This window comes from Borostomias antarcticus, assembly GCF_949987555.1.
Source record: "Borostomias antarcticus genome assembly, chromosome: 21".
NCBI classification, from domain to species: domain Eukaryota; kingdom Metazoa; phylum Chordata; class Actinopteri; order Stomiiformes; family Stomiidae; genus Borostomias; species Borostomias antarcticus.
This window is the reverse complement of record NC_140254.1, coordinates 266,989-291,988: the sequence shown is the minus strand read 5'-3', so window position 1 is coordinate 291,988 and position 25,000 is coordinate 266,989. Positions and strand designations below refer to the sequence as shown.

Here is a 25,000-nt window from a genome sequence, read left to right as displayed (position 1 = left end):
GTGTGAGGTGTAATGTGTATGTGAGTGTGTGAGGTGTAATGTGTATGTGAGTGTGTGAGGTGTAATGTGTATGTGAGTGTGTGAGGTGTAATGTGTGTGTGAGTGTGTGAGGTGTAATGTGTGTGTGAGTGTGTGAGGTGTAATGTGTGTGTGAGTGTGTGAGGTGTAATGTGTGTGTGAGTGTGTGAGGTGTAATGTGTATGTGAGTGTGTGAGGTGTAATGTGTGTGTGAGTGTGTGAGGTGTAATGTGTGTGTGAGTGTGTGAGGTGTAATGTATGTGAGTGTGTGAGGTGTAATGTGTGTGTGAGTGTGTGAGGTGTAATGTGTGTGTGAGTGTGTGAGGTGTAATGTGTGTGTGAGTGTGTGAGGTGTAATGTGTATGTGAGTGTGTGAGGTGTAATGTGTATGTGAGTGTGTGAGGTGTAATGTGTATGTGAGTGTGTGTGGTGTAATGTGAGTGTGAGTGTGTGAGGTGTAATGTGTGTGTGAATGTGTGAGGTGTAATGTATGTGAGTGTGTGAGGTGTAATGTGTATGTGAGTGTGTGTGGTGTAATGTGAGTGTGAGTGTGTGAGGTGTAATGTGTGTGAGTGTGTGAGGTGTAATGTGTATGTGAGTGTGTGAGGTGTAATGTGTATGTGAGTGTGTGAGGTGTAATGTGTGTGTGAGTGTGTGAGGTGTAATGTGTATGTGAGTGTGTGAGGTGTAATGTGAGTGTGAGTGTGTGAGGTGTAATGTGTGTGTGAATGTGTGAGGTGTAATGTGTGTGAGTGTGTGTGTGAGGGAGAATGTGTGTGTGAGTGTGTGAGGTGTAATGTGTGTGAGTGTGTGAGGTGTAATGTGAGTGTGTGAGGTGTAATGTGTGTGAGTGTGTGAGGTGTAATGTGTGTGTGAGTGTGTGAGGTGTAATGTGTATGTGAGTGTGTGAGGTGTAATGTGTGTGAGTGTGTGAGGTGTAATGTGTGTGTGAGTGTGTGAGGTGTAATGTGTGTGTGAGTGTGTGAGGTGTAATGTGTGTGAGTGTGTGAGGTGTAATGTGTGTGAGTGTGTGAGGTGTAATGTGTGTGAGTGTGTGTGAGGTGTAATGTGTGTGAGTGTGTGAGGTGTTATGTGTGTGTGAATGTGTGAGGTGTAATGTGTGTGTGAGTGTGTGTGAGGGAGAATGTGTGTGTGAGTGTGTGAGGTGTAATGTGTGTGTGAGTGTGTGAGGTGTAATGTGTGTGTGAGTGTGTGAGGTGTAATGTGTGTGTGAGTGTGTGTGAGGGAGAATGTGTGTGTGAGTGTGTGAGGTGTAATGTGTGTGAGTGTGTGAGGTGTAATGTGTATGTGAGTGTGTGAGGTGTAATGTGTGTGAGTGTGTGAGGTGTAATGTGTGTGAGTGTGTGAGGTGTAATGTGTATGTGAGTGTGTGAGGTGTAATGTGTGTGTGAGTGTGTGAGGTGTAATGTGTGTGTGAGTGTGTGAGGTGTAATGTGTGTGTGAGTGTGTGAGGTGTTATGTGTGTGTGAGTGTGTGAGGGCGAATGTGTATGTGAGTGTGTGAGGTGTAATGTGTGTGTGAGTGTGTGAGGTGTAATGTGAGTGTGTGAGGTGTAATGTGTGTGAGTGTGTGAGGTGTAATGTGTGTGTGAGTGTGTGAGGTGTAATGTGTATGTGAGTGTGTGAGGTGTAATGTGTGTGAGTGTGTGAGGTGTAATGTGTGTGAGTGTGTGAGGTGTAATGTGTGTGAGTGTGTGTGAGGTGTAATGTGTGTGAGTGTGTGAGGTGTTATGTGTGTGTGAGTGTGTGAGGTGTAATGTGTGTGTGAGTGTGTGAGGTGTAATGTGTGTGAGTGTGTGAGGTGTTATGTGTGTGAGTGTGTGAGGTGTTATGTGTGTGTGAGTGTGTGAGGTGTAATGTGTGAGTGTGTGAGGTGTAATGTGTATGTGAGTGTGTGAGGTGTAATGTGTGTGTGAGTGTGTGAGGTGTAATGTGTGTATGAGTGTGTGAGGTGTAATGTGTGTGTGAGTGTGTGAGGTGTAATGTGTATGTGAGTGTGTGAGGTGTAATGTGTGTGTGAGTGTGTGAGGTGTAATGTGTGTATGAGTGTGTGAGGTGTAATGTGTGTGTGAGTGTGTGAGGTGTAATGTGTATGTGAGTGTGTGAGGTGTAATGTGTGTGTGAGTGTGTGAGGTGTAATGTGTGTGAGTGTGTGAGGTGTAATGTGTGTGTGAGTGTGTGAGGTGTAATGTGTATGTGAGTGTGTGAGGTGTAATGTGTATGTGAGTGTGTGAGGTGTAATGTGTGTGAGTGTGTGAGGTGTAATGTGTATGTGAGTGTGTGAGGTGTAATGTGTATGTGAGTGTGTGAGGTGTAATGTGTGTGTGAGTGTGTGAGGTGTAATGTGTGCGTGATTGTGTGAGGGCGAATGTGTGTGTGAGTGTGTGAGGTGTAATGTGTGTGTGTGTGTGTGTGAGGTGTAATGTGTGTGTGAGTGTGTGAGGTGTAATGTGTGTGTGAGTGTGTGAGGTGTAATGTGTGTGTGAGTGTGTGAGGTGTAATGTGTGTGTGAGTGTGTGAGGTGTAATGTGTATGTGAGTGTGTGAGGTGTAATGTGTGTGTGAGTGTGTGAGGTGTAATGTGTGTGTGAGTGTGTGTGGTGTAATGTGTGTGTGAGTGTGTGAGGTGTAATGTGTGTGTGAGTGTGTGAGGTGTAATGTGTGTGTGAGTGTGTGAGGTGTAATGTGTGTGTGAGTGTGTGAGGTGTAATGTGTGTGAGTGTGTGAGGTGTAATGTGTGTGAGTGTGTGAGGTGTAATGTGTATGTGAGTGTGTGAGGTGTAATGTGTGTGAGTGTGTGAGGTGTAATGTGTGTGAGTGTGTGAGGTGTAATGTGTGTGTGAGTGTGTGAGGTGTAATGTGTGTGTGAGTGTGTGAGGTGTAATGTGTGTGTGAGTGTGTGAGGTGTAATGTGTGTGTGAGTGTGTGAGGTGTAATGTGTGTGTGAGTGTGTGAGGTGTAATGTGTGTGTGAGTGTGTGAGGTGTAATGTGTATGTGAGTGTGTGAGGTGTAATGTGTATGTGAGTGTGTGTGGTGTAATGTGAGTGTGAGTGTGTGAGGTGTAATGTGTGTGTGAATGTGTGAGGTGTAATGTATGTGAGTGTGTGAGGTGTAATGTGTATGTGAGTGTGTGTGGTGTAATGTGAGTGTGAGTGTGTGAGGTGTAATGTGTGTGAGTGTGTGAGGTGTAATGTGTATGTGAGTGTGTGAGGTGTAATGTGTATGTGAGTGTGTGAGGTGTAATGTGTGTGTGAGTGTGTGAGGTGTAATGTGTATGTGAGTGTGTGAGGTGTAATGTGAGTGTGAGTGTGTGAGGTGTAATGTGTGTGTGAATGTGTGAGGTGTAATGTGTGTGAGTGTGTGTGTGAGGGAGAATGTGTGTGTGAGTGTGTGAGGTGTAATGTGTGTGAGTGTGTGAGGTGTAATGTGAGTGTGTGAGGTGTAATGTGTGTGAGTGTGTGAGGTGTAATGTGTGTGTGAGTGTGTGAGGTGTAATGTGTATGTGAGTGTGTGAGGTGTAATGTGTGTGAGTGTGTGAGGTGTAATGTGTGTGTGAGTGTGTGAGGTGTAATGTGTGTGTGAGTGTGTGAGGTGTAATGTGTGTGAGTGTGTGAGGTGTAATGTGTGTGAGTGTGTGAGGTGTAATGTGTGTGAGTGTGTGTGAGGTGTAATGTGTGTGAGTGTGTGAGGTGTTATGTGTGTGTGAATGTGTGAGGTGTAATGTGTGTGTGAGTGTGTGTGAGGGAGAATGTGTGTGTGAGTGTGTGAGGTGTAATGTGTGTGTGAGTGTGTGAGGTGTAATGTGTGTGTGAGTGTGTGAGGTGTAATGTGTGTGTGAGTGTGTGTGAGGGAGAATGTGTGTGTGAGTGTGTGAGGTGTAATGTGTGTGAGTGTGTGAGGTGTAATGTGTATGTGAGTGTGTGAGGTGTAATGTGTGTGAGTGTGTGAGGTGTAATGTGTGTGAGTGTGTGAGGTGTAATGTGTATGTGAGTGTGTGAGGTGTAATGTGTGTGTGAGTGTGTGAGGTGTAATGTGTGTGTGAGTGTGTGAGGTGTAATGTGTGTGTGAGTGTGTGAGGTGTTATGTGTGTGTGAGTGTGTGAGGGCGAATGTGTATGTGAGTGTGTGAGGTGTAATGTGTGTGTGAGTGTGTGAGGTGTAATGTGAGTGTGTGAGGTGTAATGTGTGTGAGTGTGTGAGGTGTAATGTGTGTGTGAGTGTGTGAGGTGTAATGTGTATGTGAGTGTGTGAGGTGTAATGTGTGTGAGTGTGTGAGGTGTAATGTGTGTGAGTGTGTGAGGTGTAATGTGTGTGAGTGTGTGTGAGGTGTAATGTGTGTGAGTGTGTGAGGTGTTATGTGTGTGTGAGTGTGTGAGGTGTAATGTGTGTGTGAGTGTGTGAGGTGTAATGTGTGTGAGTGTGTGAGGTGTTATGTGTGTGAGTGTGTGAGGTGTTATGTGTGTGTGAGTGTGTGAGGTGTAATGTGTGAGTGTGTGAGGTGTAATGTGTGAGTGTGTGAGGTGTAATGTGTGAGTGTGTGAGGTGTAATGTGTACAGATGTGGGAACATAAGAATGTAACTTGCTGCAGCATTTCACGTCGCGGTATTTGGCAGGGAAATCCCGTTGGAAATCTCGTGGGATTTCAGACGGGTGTTATTTCGTTTTAGTGATGCACTACCGCCAGGTGGCGTCTTTGAGTAGATTTAGCAGGCTGGGCTCTGTTTTTCTCCTATAGTCTACGAATGAAGCATCATTAAATTTCACATTCTTTAATTTAAATGCTCTGTTGTAAAGCACTTTGAGCTGAAGGTATCTGTATGAAAGGGGCTATACAAATAACGTTTAATTGTTATTATTACCTTGTTCTCAAACACATGTTTTATCCACCTCGATGTAATTTAATTATTACGAACACCTATAATATATCTAGGCCTACAGTAGCCTATCTATCTCGGCAACTGACGTCGGGTCAAGACGTGGAGGCTGTTTGGTCAAATGCGCAAAATAACAGTATTGTAAATATATTTGTTAGTAAAGATATGGTGAACGTGAGGGTTTTGCGTTTTGTTTCTGGAACGCATTCAACTGTTAGGCTACTCGTAAACCCCGGAAGTAAATTTGAAGACAGGGCATAATGTAGCCAAGTCTGAGCGCAGTAGGCTATATGGCTTCAGCACGATACAAAGAAAAAATAAGCTTGATCGACTTGTGGATCCATACAAAATTGAAATAGTCGCCATGAGTAAAGATCACTCATTGCCAATCATATCCGGACATTAACTATCTTGTGCATAGCGGCAGGTTTGACAGTGAGACATCAACCGATAATTGTAATAATGCGATTATTGAAATGGTCTTGTGAACGCCTTTATCTGATTTCCAAAATCGGGGTAAGGTCCATAGGACGATTGTGGGTTTTCATTTGCACATAACTATATTTTAATAAAACATTGAAGTCCGCCTGTCAATGACTTTCCCTAAAATTGTGTTCTGTTGCACCCCCTATTGTTAAATTATAAATGAAAAAAACATAGGCTACACAATATGTTGTTATTTGAATGATCTTGAATATATATATTCAAGATCATTCAAATAACAAAATATCGTGTATGTTTTAATTTATTTATACCGGCCGCCAGCTGTTCAATGAACGGCTATAGGGAATGCGCAGTTTCGCGCTGGCTACAGCCTATTATATGAACAGTTTCGCGCTATGTAGGCTATTATAAATAGGCCTAAGTATTATTCATTGGGAATAGCTTGGACTCGCTGGGGACTGGTGGAGAGACACAGAGCCTCCCCAGACGCGACATCTCCAGTTGGCTGTGTATTTGAGCTGCCGCCTCAACCGTGCGTAAGAGCAGAGCGCATCGCTACAACTAGTAGCCCATAGCCATTAAAACGGCTTATTGTTTTATTCATATATCAACTAGATAATTCGATAATAATGAGTAGCCTAGTAGGCTATAAAATGAATTCAATAGGGCAAGCCTTAAGTTGTAGCCTAGGCTACAGTAGCCTACAATCACAAGACGCATAGGCCTAGCCTATCGTAAAAAGCGTTGCGTTCTCATAGGCCTATATTAACTTAGACAATTATTAATTATGCTCAGGTCATAATGTCCGTTGAAAATAATTCCCTCTAAGCAGAATTTGAATTGTATTAAAATAGGAAATGATTCCTTCTAGGTCTATATAAAAAAAAACATTTTTCTAATGTGTAGCCTATAGGCGATGAACAAAACAGCCACAATGTAGCCTGCTTAGCGAGCGAGAGGGCAGTCTACCATAAAGTGTATAACCATAATGTAGCCTAATATATCTAGACTACATGCATTGTGGTATTTCTTTATATAGCCAATTGTTTCTCAATAAACAGTTATGTCATCCTCTGAGTCCGAATGTAGGCTAATAGACCGGCAGCTCTAAATGCCTTCCCAATCAATGAGACATGGTTGTAAAAATGATGTTTTATTGATGAAAAGGGTAAAACTGAAGAGTCATTGCATTGATCGATGCAGTCCGCTACCAGCAAACACTGAAAATACAGGTCCTCCAGCGAACCTGGACTAGACTATTGTAACCCCCCCCCCCCAAAAAATTCTTTTATATTCAAATAAACTGGAGGAACCGGTTTCCCTGGATCGTGGGAGGGGGGTAGCCTGCGTTAGCGGGTGCTTTGCCATGACCGGCCATTGAATTTATGTGTTGCCATTCATTTAAACCACCATCTCATCTAGACTAGGCCTACTTCTGTTGCTGCATTTTTACATTTATGCTTTCATGATTTTAGAGCGCAATAAACATTTTTGCAGGATTCCAAAAAGTCCATCCATTCATCCAACTTTGTTCTGAGCGCAGCGCAGGCTGGTAGCCTACTGTCAAGGCTCACGACTGATGCACTCCCTTAACACGTCTCTTCCCAGGCCATCAAGATAATTTCAATATGAAAGACCTTGGGATTCCAGGAGTCAAGGCCGTTTCAGACGGGGAGCGACATTCCGCCTGCGTTCTGCTCGGAGCGGGGGACGCACGCGTCCTGCGCGCAGCGGGGAAAGCTGACTACAATTCAGCTCTTGTCGCGGGCGGGCGCGCAGCCTAGTTCCATATGAGAACACTCCTCGGTCCAATTCCGTATAGTAGATCAGCCTGTGTAGCCTACTTTCAACGAATGTATTATTAGACATAATATCATAATAATATATAAAGCCTTCAACGACCTCCTGCTGCCTGCCTGATGGTCTCAGGGCTAAAGAGACCGCGCGATCATTCCTCTAGCTGCTTTGCTGCTAATGCGAGTTCGTCTCCGTTGCTGCCCGAGAAACAGAAGTTGAACTTATAGCATCAAAATAGCTACAGGAATCAACGTTGTAAAGTTATCTATCTGCTTTTTAGCCACCGACAGCTACCGTTAATATTATGGAAGCTGCTGTCGTGAGCTAACGTGCTATCACGGTCTCATCGTGCAGCTTCACAGCCTGCTATTAGCAGACAGCATTAAGTTGACAAAATCACACTTGCACATCATTAGAATTCCAACCATTTATATGGGATTTATCATTCAACTAAACATGGAACCTGAATACTACCTGATATTTCAACCTGCTGCCATCAGTGATCGGCGCGTCTGCTTGTTTGAGTCATGAATATCTTACGCAGTTACATTCCATGTGTCCCAAAACTGTTAAATCATTCCCCATGTAGTTCACTATGAGTCGCACTCAATACATCCATGGTAATAGGGAGGGAGTGAGTGAACCATTTCAAACACATCTCTGGTCATCTCCGTTAGCCATCTTCCTCGTCCTGATGCCATGTTCCATATGAGAACACTCAGCCTAATGTATTAAACTTCTACTTGTCCCGACAGTTAACAGATATAGACCCGGCGACAGTTACAGAGATAGAAACTATAAATAGATAGGCTTTGTTCGTAATAATTAAATTACAACCAGACAGACAACAAGGAGTTTGAGAACGGTAGGCTCATCTAATGTGCGAGCCAGCAATGGGTCAATGAGTGGTATTACTGCGCCCCTATGGGCAGGCGAGCGGTGGTGCGGAATGACGTAAAGCGCCTGTTAGAATACCGCGGGTCAAGTTACATTCTTATGTTCCCACATCTGTATGTGAGTGTGTGAGGTGTAATGTGTGTGTGAGTGTGTGAGGTGTAATGTGTGTATGAGTGTGTGAGGTGTAATGTGTGTGTGAGTGTGTGAGGTGTAATGTGTATGTGAGTGTGTGAGGTGTAATGTGTGTGTGAGTGTGTGAGGTGTAATGTGTGTATGAGTGTGTGAGGTGTAATGTGTGTGTGAGTGTGTGAGGTGTAATGTGTATGTGAGTGTGTGAGGTGTAATGTGTGTGTGAGTGTGTGAGGTGTAATGTGTGTGAGTGTGTGAGGTGTAATGTGTGTGTGAGTGTGTGAGGTGTAATGTGTATGTGAGTGTGTGAGGTGTAATGTGTATGTGAGTGTGTGAGGTGTAATGTGTGTGAGTGTGTGAGGTGTAATGTGTATGTGAGTGTGTGAGGTGTAATGTGTATGTGAGTGTGTGAGGTGTAATGTGTGTGTGAGTGTGTGAGGTGTAATGTGTGCGTGATTGTGTGAGGGCGAATGTGTGTGTGAGTGTGTGAGGTGTAATGTGTGTGTGTGTGTGTGTGAGGTGTAATGTGTGTGTGAGTGTGTGAGGTGTAATGTGTGTGTGAGTGTGTGAGGTGTAATGTGTGTGTGAGTGTGTGAGGTGTAATGTGTGTGTGAGTGTGTGAGGTGTAATGTGTATGTGAGTGTGTGAGGTGTAATGTGTGTGTGAGTGTGTGAGGTGTAATGTGTGTGTGAGTGTGTGAGGTGTAATGTGTGTGTGAGTGTGTGAGGTGTAATGTGTGTGTGAGTGTGTGAGGTGTAATGTGTGTGTGAGTGTGTGAGGTGTAATGTGTGTGTGAGTGTGTGAGGTGTAATGTGTATGTGAGTGTGTGAGGTGTAATGTGTATGTGAGTGTGTGAGGTGTAATGTGTGTGAGTGTGTGAGGTGTAATGTGTGTGTGAGTGTGTGAGGTGTGTGTGAGTGTGTGAGGTGTAATGTGTGTGTGAGTGTGTGAGGTGTAATGTGTGTGTGAGTGTGTGAGGTGTAATGTGTGTGTGAGTGTGTGAGGTGTAATGTGTGTGTGAGTGTGTGAGGTGTAATGTGTATGTGAGTGTGTGAGGTGTAATGTGTGTGTGTGTGAGTGTGTGAGGTGTAATGTGTGTGTGAGTGTGTGTGTCCTATGTACCGCGGTTCTGGGAAAAGAAAAAAAAAATCCATGAAGCCTTAAAGTCCAGGTTAACCCAGTTCAAATGTTTGTTATGAGCTTCACACACCACAGGAAAACATGTCATTAACCACCCAGCCAAATCTGAGTGATTAAAAATGTCGCTAAGTATATAAAATAAGGCTTCAAAATCGGTTAAAAATCAGCAGCATTCTCTGGTCTGAGACTGTGGGGGCGTGTCTGCTGAAGACACCGAAGCCACACCCAATTGCGTGGGGAGGGGGTGTGGAGGGAAGAACCTGTCAGTACCGTTCTCTGGTCTGCATATTGTCACACTGGCACGCCGTCTCTTTTGTGGTAGGAAGGCACAGCTTTGTGAAAACAGAGAGGAGTTGAAATTACACTTGTCTAATGAGTCAAACGCACAGATGCTTCCTCCTAACCTACCTCCTGACAAACAACACAGGTAAAACTGTAGCTACTCTATACTAACGCGCCAGTGTTACTGCCCTTAGATGCAAAATACAAAAACAGGCAACGAGGAATGTATGAGTCTGTCCCTATTTTCTCCCTGCCACCTCCGGACCCATTCCTATCCCTCCCAGGCGATCCTGTCGTCCCTTGGGATCAATGGAAAAAGTTGTTTAAAATGTACCTTTTAGTCACTGGCTTGAACAGCGCTGATAGCGCGAAGAAGCGTACTACCGGAGTTGATAATCGGGACAGACTCATCCACTCTCGTTGGCAATGTTATGTGTGAGAATAACGAGCACTCGGCTTCAACTTTCCCGCAACATATCCAACAGAACTGGAATGTTCAGCCAGTAGCCGCCGAGCACCGCTTCACTGGGAGAGGGTGCGTCTTTCTCCAGCTGCAGCTGGTCTACCTAACCATCCCCCTCGCTCCCGCCTCCCGGTCTCCCGCTGGAGAAATATACTGTTACCATTACCGGTGAACCCATACAAATATACTGGAACCATTACCGGTGAACCCATACAAATATACTGTTACCATTACCGGTGAACCCATACAAATATACTGGAACCATTACCGGTGAACCCATACGCACATCATGTGCCACAAATATGGCAGGCAGTTTCTGTATAATTAACGCTTATAGTCATAATATATCATCCGTAACGTTATTTGGTGGGTGGTCGCCTGGTCGGTGCTGCTAGCTATGTTAGCTAGACTAAGGTTATATACACACTCCCATCTGCAACAAGCTACATAGCTAATGTTAGCTATAATTCCTCCTAAGATTACATATAATTCATCATAGCTGACACCCCATAAATGTCAAGACACATTTTGTAGATTATAAGCATAAGCATAAGGCAGCGGTGTCGGCACCAAAGGTTGATGCGACAGGAGGAGAATGGAGGCCGGGGAGGGAGATGGTTGACAGGAGGAGAATGGAGGCCGGGGAGGGAGATGGTTGACAGGAGGAGAATGGAGGCCGGGGAGGGAGATGGTTGACAGGAGGAGAATGGAGGCCGGGGAGGGAGATGGTTGACAGGAGGAGAATGGAGGCCGGGGAGGGAGATGGTTGACAGGAGGAGAATGGAGGCCGGGGAGGGAGATGGTTGACAGGAGGAGAATGGAGGCCGGGGAGGGAGATGGTTGACAGGAGGAGAATGGAGGCCGGGGAGGGAGATGGTTGACAGGAGGAGAATGGAGGCCGGGGAGGGAGATGGTTGGCTCCGCCGAATTCACCAGGACCAGTCGTGAGTCCGTGAAACCCAAAAGCCTCATATTATAATTGCAGAAGCTTTAGGGAGTGAAATGTTTGCTGCAGAGGCGGGCGCTAGCGGTGACAGACTCTGTAACACCATGGCTCTTCAAAAATGCTAACCATTTTCTTCTCATTTCAGCTTTACTCGGGAGTTGAAAGAAGGAGACCTTATCATCCCATTCCTGCTGGCATCCAGGAAGGATGCATTTTCGTTTAGTTTTATGCAAAGGCATTGCTAACTAAGAAAAACTAGCTAATTCTAGACTGTTGGTTAAAACTAGCTAATTCTAGACTCAAGATTGAGCAGGAGAACCGAAGATTGAAATCCGTTCTAGCTGTATATAGTGTTAGGGCGGGGATATGCTAAGAACACCGCTCTACGTCATCCGGTACCGTTTTAAGCCCGCCCAGAAAATCCAGAAATCAAAACTGGTCAAAAACACAAAACTGCACTAACTTCACAATTCAGTACCACACATGGTTCATCCCATTTTTACATGTTATCAGCAATGCATCACTAACACATAGAATGTGTTTTCAAGCAAATCTCTGATTTTGGTTAACTGGGACTTTAAAGCCCCATTATGTAGCAGTCCAGTTTTGTGCACTTTAGCGACCCCTACAGGCCACTAGAGCCATTACAACCGCAGCACCATTGTGGTAAAACGCTGAGAGACGCCTGTTACGCCTCTCACGTGCATTTGATGACAACTGACAAGCTGAGGAAAACGGTCTGCCGGGCAAATTCGAAGAGGAGAGCTGAAGGTAAAGCAGAACGTTCATGCGAGAGAAAACCGCGGCTCGCGGTCAAAAGTTACATAGAGCAAATCCAGGCCGCCGGACCCCTTGTGGGAATGGAAGAGGTGCTGTTCTCGCTATAATAATCCAGCACACCAATAGATCGACTTTGAAACTGATATTTTAAGATGAAATCAACAACATAGTGGGGCTGTAATGAGCGGTTGTGAAGGGCTCCTCAGGGGCTGGTGAAGCCTTATGAAGAGGGTGACTCACGGCTGCAGTTCCTGTTAAAGTTGTGGAGCGGGTCGAACCCCGTCTCCTGCTCGTCCGTCTGGAGGGGGTGCCGGGTCTCAAAGTTGGGGTGCTGCATGACCACGACCCGGGGGCACCTGGACAGAGACAACAGCACAGGCCGGTTTAGACAGAGACTACAGCTCAGAGAGAGAGTTAGGATAGCTTTTCTTTAGCTGGCTTGGCTTCACCAAACCTAACAACCTCAATCACGCATGAGTGGCGTCAATTACAATCACAATTGTGTATTCCGTTAAATGAATGTGTTGCTTAGAGGTATTCTTATGACGTGTAAGAAGAATTTAGCTAAATTCTTTCAGCGGCAACCCCAGTAGTACTAAACAGTCTTGGGAGCAAATAAAGAACGAATTTAAAATCAGAATTCAATCCGGCGAGTAGGCTAATCTTAATGTCAACAAGGTTACTTGACATTAGGTCAACAAAACCTTTAGCGCTCTAATCAGTTGGCTCAAGAAGGATAAGCCATTCTCTCTGCTGAGTACGCTCGGCATTTACTCACCGCTGAGAATCTGGATCTTTCATAGATACTGGTCAGGGAAAGATACAGGGTTTGTCTGTGTCTAAAAACTCTTGCCTTCCTAAGAGATCCTCTCACTATTCGCGCACCGAGTTTGGAAATACATGGAAGTGAATGCAGCTGTACCCAGGGGTGAAAATGAGCTTTTTGGCTCACGGTGAGTCACCTGCCAAGAGGACTATAGATGAAAAAATCTACCGGCCAAGTTTTTTATAGCCTTCCGAAATCTAGTCGCCAATTGTAAATTTTACCTGCATTTGGCCGGTGGCAGGTGTTCATTTTCAGCCCTGGATGTACCCCAGTAAAAAGTCAACCAGCGTCATGACGGTGAAAACCCAGGGTTTAGCCTGCAGTTACCTCACTAGCCCCCCATCCTGCTTATCTTCATAGTATCTATACTTGGCATGTAGGACTACAACAGGCCTCTGGTCTAAGAGTTGTCATGTTGTGAAACTAGTGTTCCAGCTCAGTACTTACTGTCACTGTGTTGTGTTTCTCCTCAGCTGAGACTCCAGGAAGAAGATGGTTGATCTGAGAGAAAAGGGAGAGACATTTAGTAAAACACTACCATGAGGCCATTTGGAATTTGGTCTACTGAACTTAGAAATAGGCCTAATACCTTTGGTATGAATTCAGCATCATTGTTCAGAGAAAAAAACTAAGAGAGAAAAGACAAGAGGAAGTGAATTCACTACGGTGTGAACATCCTCATACCGTGAGACAGGCCTCATACCAACACACCCTACAATCCTCCAGAGCTAAGCCTGCCCTAATCAACATATCTATCTGAAACCAAGTTATCAAACGTTGCTCAGTGCACCCAGTTCAGATGATCTGGGTTAATGGACTGCTGCCAGTTTTCTTTACGCTGACTGGATTACTCTGAGACTGTGAACAACACTGATGCATAGGGCCGAGTTACATCATAACACACTTCCCCGACGCACAACATTCCTCTCCTTTATTAATTATGGAAATAACCCAACAAAGGCATTTCTTAAACCTATTAACTAGACGAATGGAACGCCACTCCATAAATCAGCTGCGCACGCTATCAAAATAGAAATAATTTTATATGCATAATATACGCCTGTTTAGCTCGGCAACATCTGTTCCTCACAAAGAAGACTAATGCGATCTTTAAGTCTGCGTGTTTTTCTTCCTTTTGTTTTTAAACACATTACCCCATTAAATAATCATAACTAATCTGAGATGTCAATAATGGGGAGACTATGTCAAAGATTTGTAGTTGAATAATTCACACTTGCTAATCAAGCTTACTTTATGTTTGCATATTCCATGTCAATTAGCCTACTTTTTTTTTGACAAGGAGCAATAAATGGCTTATTGCAGAGGGAGACCCATCCATCTAACTCTTCTTTGATCACCACCACTCAGAGCACCATCAGGAAACTCAAACCAACATGGATGAAGTTCCTTGCCCGGCTGGCTAAAGATGTCACACCTCTAAAGTAGACTCATGTCGTCTCAGGAAGAATTGGTTCCCTCTTTTCAGAGGCATGTTATGTACTTTCCTCCGCCTCCGACTGCTCACTGTGGTCTCAGAGACCATAACAACATTCTGAAGGAGGCGGTCACTTCCTCATATCACTCACTACTAGTTCTGCAGTGGAATGTTCGTGCGTGTGTGTGTGTGTGTGTGTGCGCACGTGCGTGTGTGTGTGTGTGTGGAGTGAGAGAGTGAGAGAGAGTGAGAGAGATGCCGTGGGCTGAATTCTTCATCCACATTGCCTGAAGGAAAGCCTTCCCTTCCGCAGCATTCATTACTTCCGTCCCAGAGTGTCGTGCCTCCCACACTAAACTTCATATCGCAATAATCAACGCAAATTAACTACTGCATAATTTAAATACAAATCACCTGGGGGATACGTCAATAATTAAATATAGCCTACATCTTTCATTAAATAATCAAATCAATACATAATGTAATGCGTAAATAAGTCAATAGGTAAACAGCGTTGCATAGCCATCTACCTTATGCTGAGTCTCCTACCTGAGATTTGCAGTGACATGTACAGGCCTATGCCTATGGGCCTATGGCTATGCTCACTAGAGTGCAGAGAGGATAGGCCCGAGTATAAGAGCACTATCTAGGTCTAACAATAGTGATAATAGTCTCGCGATACCAGACTTTCAAGATCTCTGCCTCCGAAAGTCATTAGACACCTCCATTGAAAATCGTCGCTAGAACAGCGCTGAAAACTGATACTACCAATCAGAACCACTGCCTACATTTCCAAACAAACTGGAGTGGAGAATCAAAACAAAACATTCACCTGAGGAAGGTTGGATTGGTTCTCAAATTGTTTCCACACACTTCCAGCTACGAATTCTGGACAAAGGTCTTCCGTCTCTAGTTGAGTGCAGCATTTAGAGACTCACTTGTGAGTCAAGTGGTGTAAACACAATGGGAACAACAACTACTGATTCAGATCCTCTACTTCATCAAGGACCATAAACATTTCACTTCCTCTTTACTGTAAAAAAAAAAAGGGTCCATCGGTTCACATCGGCAATAAATTCAAAGTTTGTAACTGAGTGAGTCTGATATGGGCTTGTACAAGGGCAAGGTTTCAGTCTCAAGCACATGATTTAGGCCTTTATTCATATCTCGCACATCGTTTAAGTTCGGGCCTTCGACTATACCAACAGAACAGTCTGTCAATGGGCCCATAAATGGTAGCGATTGGTCATTGGATTATCATGCCTGGTTCCATGCTAATCAGACTGGAGAGAGAGAGAGAGGCTCTGTAGCCGTTGAGATTCTTGGATGGTGAGAGAATGTTCCAGAACTGTGGATCAGCTGAGGTGCCTGGAGGCATTCAGAGTTCCACAGACAGCACTAGACAGAGTAGACAGGAAGTAAAGGACACACTAGACAGGAAGTAAAGGAGTGTGCCTGCTGTGCTACTGTACAAGACAGGGAACCGGCTTCGGGGTTTCAACCATGTGATTGCAGGTTCTTGGGTTGGATGAACAACCCATTAAATGGTTTTGACGTGTTTCGACTGGGAGAGAGGATCGGTCAGAGTCTGACGGACAACATCAACAAGCCTGGCTGAACAGACAGATGAAAAGCGTTAAGAAAAAGTTCCTCTCACTGGTCCTGAATGATAGGAGGACGGGTTCCACAGTGGAGAACGTGATCCAGAACATCAGTTACCATGAAAAACATCTAAAGCACACAGTATCTTGGCTGCATGTTCCCATACAGCCAGACAAACAAGACAAGGCATGAGTTTTGACCACCTCTTTGAAACCTAGAAGGAGTTATCCAAGGAGACGGCACAGAGCTGCTATGGGCAGCTAGGTGAAAGGAAGAGTTAATACAGCAGAATGTTGGAAAACAGAAAAAGAGAGCGAGAGAGACAGAGAGAGATAGAGAGAGAGAGAGCGAGCGAGAACCCCCTTGTTAAACAAACTCACATGCCTCGACTTCAGCGCGCAATTATTGCCCCGTGCAACCCTGATAAGTCACATGATCTCCAGGAGTGACCAGACCAAAGGGCTTCTAGTTACACAGATCCTAAGCAGGACTGACGAGCTGACAGCACTTAGGCACACACAAGCAACCACAGAATGATAAGTCATACAATACACAAGTATAGTAGTCTACTTTTTTTTTTAAATTATTTAACCAGGAGGGCCCATTGATCTACTGTGTGCAGTGTGCACAATGTGGCCTGTACACACACTCAGATGTACTGACTAATAATATACACGCCACAGCCACACATATGGGAATAGTCATAGCCTAGCAGATACTTTATATGCACTGTGACAAGTTGACACAAAAGGGCTCATGAAACTATGTGTGTGTGTGTGTGTGTGTGTGTGTGTGTGTGTAGGGAAACTTGTACTTGCACTAAACCTCGAAATGTTCTCTGAAAATATAAGGACTATGATCACAAGTATGACATGGTATTGCCAATAGTCTGAATGGGCATAATGAGAACACTATGCTACAGTCCAAGTTCTTTTAGTGCATAAGTGTGTGCAGGAGATCAAGACAACTGCATGCCATTGCAATACTGAGTGGTCAAAGTGACCTTTCCAACACAACAGGCAGGTACTGTAGAATCTAATAATGGGCTGCGTCGCTCTGGTTCCTGTACTGTTTGTTTACTTGTGGGTTCAAGGATCGTGCTGCCATGCAGTCCACTCACGGGACAGTCCTCGTTGAGGCCTCTGGTCAATACCACGACCAGAACATCAGCCAGCGGGCAGCACTGTGCAAACGCCTTCCAGGTATCCTCACACAGTGAAGGCAACTTTGACCAAATGCTTGAGGTCGTTGGATCATAATGTGTAGTTATATAAATGCATCTTTCTGGGCGTTTCACATGGGATGATGATGATCAGCTCAAACACACTGTTAAGTTGAGGACAAGTCGGGTGCAATGTTGGTGGGTGTCTGTATTGGGCCACCCTGGCTGAGCTTGATGATCCAGACCCCAGACAAACAATGAATCGATTGTAATCGGTAGATAACTAACATGATCCCATCAAGTGTGTTTCATCATGTCTGTGAATAGAAGATAGGGAATATGCACAACTAGTTTCGACAACAACTTACTTTAGCAAACCGTTGTGCTGTTGCTCGCAGACATTACTTTGACACAAAACTGTGAAAAAGGGCCAGCAAACGTTAGCCAAGTAAAAAAGAAATATGATAGGCTAGCGATGGAAGCTGCTAGTATGATAGTATGCTAGTATGCAAGTTAGCTAGTCAACGAGCAGCACTAGCTGGCTAGCTAGGAAGCACAGGCCTTGTTCGATGAACACTTCCGACACAACTCGTAAATGCAATTGACCAAACTTAAGTATACATATTTCATATATATTTCTAAATACAAGGAGCCAGTTTGACCATTATGGCGTTGACTGTGTGTATATGATCTACCTGTTCTGTTCATGCAGGACTCCCCATTCTGCTCGCTCGGTCTGCTGAGTGTAAACAGCGAGTCAGGCGGATATGCTGAAGCACAGCTGAGAGAGCATGTGACCAGGGAGGGACTGATGCTGAAGCACAGCTGAGAGAGCATGTGACCAGGGAGGGACTGATGCTGAAGCACAGCTGAGAGAGCATGTGACCAGGGAGGGACTGATGCTGAAGCACAGCTGAGAGAGCATGTGACCAAGGAGGGACTGATGCTGAAGCACAGCTGAGAGAGCATGTGACCAGGGAGGGACTGAAGCACAGCTGAGAGAGCATGTGACCAGGGAGGGACTGATGTCAGCGTGAATAATCAGCACTTTGAGATTGGCTCTCAATAAAAAGTGCTTTATAAATGTACTTAATTATTAATATAATAATAATTATAATAATAATAATAATAAAATAACAATAATAATCATACAAATAACAAGTATTATTCTTATTATTGTATATTATTATAAAATGATTATATTATTATTAATAGACAGAGAAGTGAAAGCATTACCTTCCTCCCCCACAGGAATGGCAGAGGTAAAAATTATGATAATTAACACTTTTCTAACTATATGAGCCATTATTACATTATGAGCTGTTATTACATTATGAGCGGCCCCAGTAAGGCTCATAAAGTAATAAATTATTACATTATGTGCAAATCAGTTATTACATTATGAGCTGATTATTACATTATGAACCTTTTAGTTAATTTATAGTGTAATACGTTATTACATTATGAGCCGTTATTACGTTATGAGTCTTTATTACGTTATGAGTTGCTACAGACGTGGGATGCCACAAAGATCCATTCTAGGGCCCCTACTTTTCAGTCTATAGATGCTACCCTTACCTGATGTCATTAGGATGCACAATATCAGCTACCATAGCTACGCAGATGACACCCATTGCCATATTTCTGTGACACCCAATAACTAAAGCTCAGTTGACCACTCGGTAGAATGCATTTCTGACATAACTGCATGGATGTCACAGCATTTCCTTCAGTTAAAGCAGGATAAAACTGATGCGCTGGTCATTGGTGAAAATGTTGAAAGGGAGAGACTATCTGGGCACTTCAAAACACCAACACTGAACACCAAATGCCAAGTCAGAAACCTAGGTGTTATGTTTGATTCAGATCTTAATTTTGAGGCTCATATGTGACTAGGACATCTGTCACAAATCAGCCCCATGATCATTTTGTGTGTTTTGTATAAGAGCGGTGTGCTTGTTTTTTTGTCTTCCCTGGCTCTCCCTGCACGCCTGTGTGGCAATAAACACACCTGCTGGCAGTCACCTCCATCTTGGCTCCCTAGAAAGGCTCTTCCTGTCTGCCAGTCTCTGCGGGAACATGTGCCACTCCTGGTCTATAGCTCAGCACACCCAGCTAGTCCAGTTTGTTTAAGAGAAGTTTTACCTCTCTCTCTCTCTCTTTCGCTCTCTCTCTCTCTCTCTCTCTCTCTCTCTCTCTCTCTCTCTCTCTCTCTCTCTCTCGCTCTCTCTCTCTCCCTGGGGATTCTCAGACCAGATAAACTCCATTTGATTTTGCTCAGACATGGTTGTCCGTGTGCTTTTGGGTTAGATAGATACGTGACAACATCTTTTTATCACTTGAGAAACATTGCTAAGGTGAAACCTTTTCTCTCCTAGGCCGACATTGAAAGACTAATGCATGCTTTTATCAGTAGCAGGTTGGATTACTGTAACACTCTCCTATCTGGTCTACCAAAGAAAGCTATTAGCAAACTCCAAATAGTACAAAATGCTGCAGCACGTGTCCTCACTAAGACCAGAAGGAGGGCACACAACACACCAGTTTTACTCAAGCACTGGTTACCTGTCAGTTTTAGAATAGATTTTAAGATTATTTTATTAGTCTATAAGTCATTACATAATCAAGCACCTAAATACATACAGATATGCATTTAAAATATACACCCAGTAGGTCCCTCAGGACCTCTGGCACTGAGCTTTTAATGGTGTCTAGAGGCAGGACTAAGAGGCATGGGGAGGCAGCTTTTAGTCCGTATGTCCCCAGCCTTTGGAGCACCCTGCCAGAGAACCTGAGAATGTCTGAGACTGTGGACATTTTTAAGCGAGATCTTAAAACACACTTTTTTAACAATGCTTGTTCCATGTAGTTTTACTTGTTTTAATATCTTAGTGTTCTTAATTTGCATTCTGTTTTATAGTTTTTATTCCTTTTTACACTATCTTTTAATTTTTAATGCTTTTACTTTTATTCTTGCTTTTTAATCTGTTCTCACTGTGTTTGTATGATTTATTATTATTTTATCCATCTCCTTTTATGTAAAGAATTATGTGCTACATTGATTTGTATGAATAGTGCTATATAAATAAAATTACATTGACATTGACATCAAGAGAGTGTGGAATTAAAGGGACTTATGCAAAGCACCCATGCCGTGTATCTGTCTATCTACTGTAGTCTCAATGCGAGACCCATGAGTTCTTTCACTGATACACTACGTAAGCTATGCTAACTAGGTTACTGCACACTGCAGATCTCTCTATGGGTCTGGGATACTTCATGCAAAAATCTGGTGTTCAAATCCTGGCAATTCATTAGTAGTGCTGGAATCCCAGCGACACCAATCAGTAACGACTTTCACAATCAGGCGTTCCCACACATAGATATGTCCCGCCCATCTAACCTGGGCTAGTGTCTCTCATTTGCTGTTGTGACCTATCATTCTTTCAATTTTGATTCATTGATACACCCTCAGAACACCAGCTTGGGCGGCGAAGTGGCACAGACTCTATGATGTAGTGATTCAACATAACATTTGAGTCTGGAGAGAGACTACTATCTATCTATCTATCTATCTATCTATCTATCTATCTATCTATCTATCTATCTATCTATCTATCTATCTATCTATCTATCTATCTATCTATCTATCTATCTATCTATCTGTCTGTCTGTCCGTCCGTCCGTCCGTCCGTCCGTCCGTCCGTCCATCTATCTATCTATCTATCAACATTTTTATAGCAAGGCCCTTTAAAGTATGAGTATGTGTTTTGTTTAAAAGGCACTGGTAACACACCCTCCCCCACCCCAACCCCCTTCATGGGTGGGCGTGGTGCTGACATAGTTGCGTCCCCCCTTCCGTTGTCTGTCGTGGTGGTTTTGCACCTTCCTCTTCTGTAGCCTAGTTACCTGAACGAACGTCCTACTGTTGTGATCGCTAACGTTGTTAGCATAAGTGAACAGAGTCGAACATAGCGAAAATTAGCTTCACGGCTAGCGGACATTTTCTGACTAGGAGAGAAATACATTCATTATGAGAATATACTCATATATATTTTTACCAGACAGCGACCGCCAAGAACCGCTGATCCAAACAACTTCACAGATGACACATGCACACCCATGTGAGCTGCCACATATCAATTTCATACATTGAGTAGGCTTTTGAATGCATACAGTATATTACGCTTAGAAGATGACTGAGCTGTGTAATTTGTGGTACTGTAGGTATGGACTTTGTAGAAAGTAAAGATTGAAAATATGCTTGAAATCTCAAGTGAATCACTCATATTTGTGTTCTCTTACTTAGTTTTCCATCTGTGAATCAATGCACCATTCACATCATGTTATGGGAAATATGTGGCCTTGATGAACTGTAGCCACCATTATCTGTCTTTTGATACTGTAACTGCTGCACAGCTGTGACGCTTGTTTGTGCTGCTAAATAGAATAATGTAATTTGAAGGGGAGGAACTCTGCAGAGAGATTTTACATTGACTCTGTGTATCGTCTCTCTCCATGCTGCATGTAAAATAAAGACCGTTTTATACGTGAAGCCACAAAAAATGAAGACTGAGTTTTGTTCCTCCAGAAAGCTCAATATTTTGAAAATGCTGGAACATACTGTATTGTTGGCTGTTGTCTAGCACTGCACTTCTAATCTGAGTCAATGATCATTCCTATTTGATGCTCCTGCCCATGTGAGGGGTGAACCATTAAGGTCATCATGGTAAAAGGTACAGTAATGAGTCCCTTTTTAAATAACCTCGAAATGTATGTGTGTGTGTGTGTGTGTGTGTGTGTGTGTATGTATGAGGGGTCATTAACTGGCATTAATGAATAATACAGAAGGATAGTGATATGGGAGGACTGTGGGACACAGATGAGGGGGGCAGTATAACGAAATAATAATAATGATCATCATCATCATCATCATTACCATCACCATCATCATCATGGGTGCTGCATTGTCAGAAACACCATTATCATTATTATCGCTAATATTACTGATGATGAGGATTTTGTGGGCTCTGATTGGTCCCCGCAGTGGCATCGTCATGGTAACAGATGACAGAAAGCACTAAGCTTTATTGAATTACTCTAAAAGCCATTCTGGGGAAATGGGGCTTGAACATTTCACCATCTGAAAAAGAACAGCAACGTGCAACATCACAGGGGAGAGATAAAGAGAGAGAGGGAGAGACAGGCAGAGAGAGAGAGAGAGAGAGACAGAAAGAGAGAGAGATGGACATGGAGACTGAGAGAGAGAAAAGATGTGAAAGACGAAAGAGAGAGGAGAGAAAACAGGTGGACAGACAAAGCAGGTGTGAGTGGAGAGGCGTGTGAGTGTGAGGAAACAGTGCGCCGCTGGTACAGGCCGGGCCAGTCCATCCACACTGAGAAACACTGATCAATCTCAATCTGATTCTGATTCTGACTACTGATGAGGATAAAGTAGAGGCATAGAGGTCTATGGTAAAAGCAGCCAGTATAAGAAGGCCTACTGACACAGAGACCACCCGGGATGGGCAAACAGCTAATTCAATGTTCTCTGACCCTGCCAGACAAAAACATGTAGAGAAGGCCATGAGTATTGGATGACAAAATTAGGTTTGGGCCTCTGAGTCCCCAACAGTCAGGAAAGCACAGGGCTGGATGCAGCAGTATGCTTGGTGATCATCTGCGTTGGGGGTGGTACCGGTGGGTAGAGGACATAGCCCAGTGGTTAGAGCATCACTGGTCAGCTGGTTCAAGACCAGGTCAGGCCACTTGACAATCATGTTAATAATTGCTAATAATATTAAACTATGTTTCTATAGCACCTCCGAGGGTGAACTAGAGAGATCTTTCATTCAAAAAAAGCAGCTACAAATAAATAAATGACACGCACTGAGTGCTTCACATAAAAATAGACATAAATAATGCATAATAATAATATTACATAAAAACAGGGCATAGTGACCATAGAAACCAGGATAGAGTGCCATAGTTAATGTAAAATAAGACGGAAGATAAACCGCACTTATAATAACAAAAATAAGATGAAAATCATAAATAAAATGAAGGTGAAAATTGAAAACATAAAATGTGTAACATAAGATGGAAAAAAAACAAACAGCAGAGCCTCAATACCCATATATAGTTCTTATTTATTCAAACCATTGGGCCTTTTAGCAAGGCACTTTCTAACTCACTATTCTGTATGTTCCTCTTTGAAGAATTACAGTTGGTGGAGAACTGGACAGGAAGTTGGAGCAAAAGGGCATGGTGAGTAACACTCTGATCAGGTCTGCCTATCTAGCCACGCCCACATCTTGATACCAGCCAGGAAGTCACAGTGGCACCGTCAGCCCTTCACATGAATCTCCAACTGAGCATTTCCTTGAAGATAATAGTATCTCTGTCATATCATGGGTTTGTCAGTGTGTGGTTTTGGTTGTTTTTGCAAAGAAATATTATCAGTCATCACATTGATAAACTGGGCCTGCCGTTGAATTTTGAGGTCTGTGCCATCCTGGATTCTGAGTAGTTTTGATGTCCTCCGCAGAAGACTGGTTTAGAATATTGACCATAGAAAGTACACAATTTTCTTGAAAGTTAACTATGCTAATACAGTATAATGAAAGTCATTTTATCATTCTACCCCCATTATACAGTACCTCTTTCTCAGCAGCAGTTTAAATTAAAGAATTAATAGCAGTTTGTTTGACACATAGTGTAAGTCTCTTCAATCAAAACCTTTAAATCTGTGAGAAATTGCCTTTGAAAATGATGATTTCCTCCTGGGAGAGTGGGTTTAATAGAATATGCTGAGAATAACCGAAGAAAGAACATTTATAGTTTATTAAAGAGTCCTCACTTGAATAACATTAAAGAATAATTATCACGATTTCCCTTCATACTCATCTGTGGTTATGGGTGGACATGCTTGTAAAAGTGAAATTACTTTTCTGAAAAGCTTTATCTCAGTGAAAACCCAGAGACTGTGCTGTACAATAAAAGACGGGACAAGCTGTTTTTGCTGTAAATAATGGAGAATGACTTGACATCCCATCCCATTGCATTTATGACAGAAAACATGACAACAAACACATTTCAAAACAATTCATGCATTGTTGGATTGAACCTGGTGAAAACCAAATACTGCCCCTCTGGACATAACAGATTCAACGCCGGTAATGTGAGCAAAAGAAGGATATGGCCAGACAGTAGTTTAGGCTATACAGAAAGTATACACCCTCCATTTGTACCTGTCTTACAACAAGTGGGTAAATGACACCTATGATGAATGAATTTCCGTTGAAAAATCTTCTCTTTTTTTTTTTAATCAAATTTTACTTTGATATAAGCTGAAAGTTGAGCTATTAAAAGTACTACTCGCTCAAATCATATCTGTTCATCAAAGAAGGAAATAAACTTTGTTTGAGAGTGAAGAATGACGGTACTCTAAAGTTTGAGATAGAATAGAAATACTGTAGATGTCAAAGCTTATTGTAACAGAGAATGAAATCAAAACAAAACAAACTCATGAGCCCACTAGCCAAGCTGGGTAAATGTAAAACCATCAATGTGGACACATTAACTCAATTTATATAAAAAACAAATTGGCAGTAACACATACTTCAAGGCATTTGCTGGCATAATGGGATCCCCAAACTATCTATCTATCTTTTCAACTTCTCAGTTAGAGTGCCTCTACTCTCATAAGTTCTTTCTGATTTCCATTCTTGATGATTGATCAATTAATCAATTATGCATATCAAACTGGGTAGACCTACTACACGGGGTGAACAGATATCACAGTTTGAATTGGAGTATTGAAAAGGGATAGTTCATATTGCATGTGGACAGCTTATCAAACCGTCTCAGCTCGGAGCGGCGGGTCACGAGCGGAGCCATATTACTGGTCTGTGTCGCGTGACTGACTTAGTTCTTCTGCCCCTCCTGCTTCAGCGTGAGGACAAGGTTGGTCTGAGTCCCCACGTCAAACTCACTGACCACGCCAGTCTCTTTCTCCCCATTTTCTCTCTCCACCTCCTCACTCTTCTCCTCCCCCTCCACCTTCAGCCCCCCTCTCTCTTCCTCCTCCTCTTCCTCCCTCTCCCCTTTGGTTCTGCGAGGCTGCGTCAGGTCCGTTTCTGGACCGCGGGGCTGGTCGTCTGGGTGGTTCTGGGTCGGGGGACGG

General features: G+C 43.4%; 2 protein-coding genes across 5 annotated transcripts in view; both read right to left on the bottom strand.

Annotated features, from left to right (window-relative positions):
- Positions 1-17,546, bottom strand: part of tbc1d5 (TBC1 domain family, member 5) — a 41,106-nt gene extending 23,560 nt beyond the window's left edge. For all 4 annotated transcript variants that reach the window (XM_084454855.1, XM_084454856.1, XM_084454857.1 and 1 more), the window contains exons 1-3: positions 17,511-17,546; positions 13,064-13,117; positions 12,031-12,146 (exon numbers count right to left, since the gene is read on the bottom strand). In XM_084454855.1, coding sequence (XP_084310981.1) covers positions 12,031-12,127 — 97 coding nt within the window. In that variant the 5' untranslated portion in view covers positions 12,128-12,146; positions 13,064-13,117; positions 17,511-17,546. The remainder of the gene's footprint in view (positions 1-12,030; positions 12,147-13,063; positions 13,118-17,510) is intronic.
- LOC311323289 (uncharacterized protein) overlaps positions 13,066-25,000 on the bottom strand; it is a gene marked incomplete at both ends in the record, with an annotated part of 17,457 nt that continues 5,522 nt past the window's right edge. The window contains 2 exons of the mRNA XM_084455490.1: positions 13,066-13,117; positions 24,941-25,000. The exon at positions 24,941-25,000 is cut by the window's right edge and continues 557 nt beyond it. Of these exons, the coding sequence (XP_084311616.1) occupies positions 13,066-13,117; positions 24,941-25,000 (112 nt within the window). The remainder of the gene's footprint in view (positions 13,118-24,940) is intronic.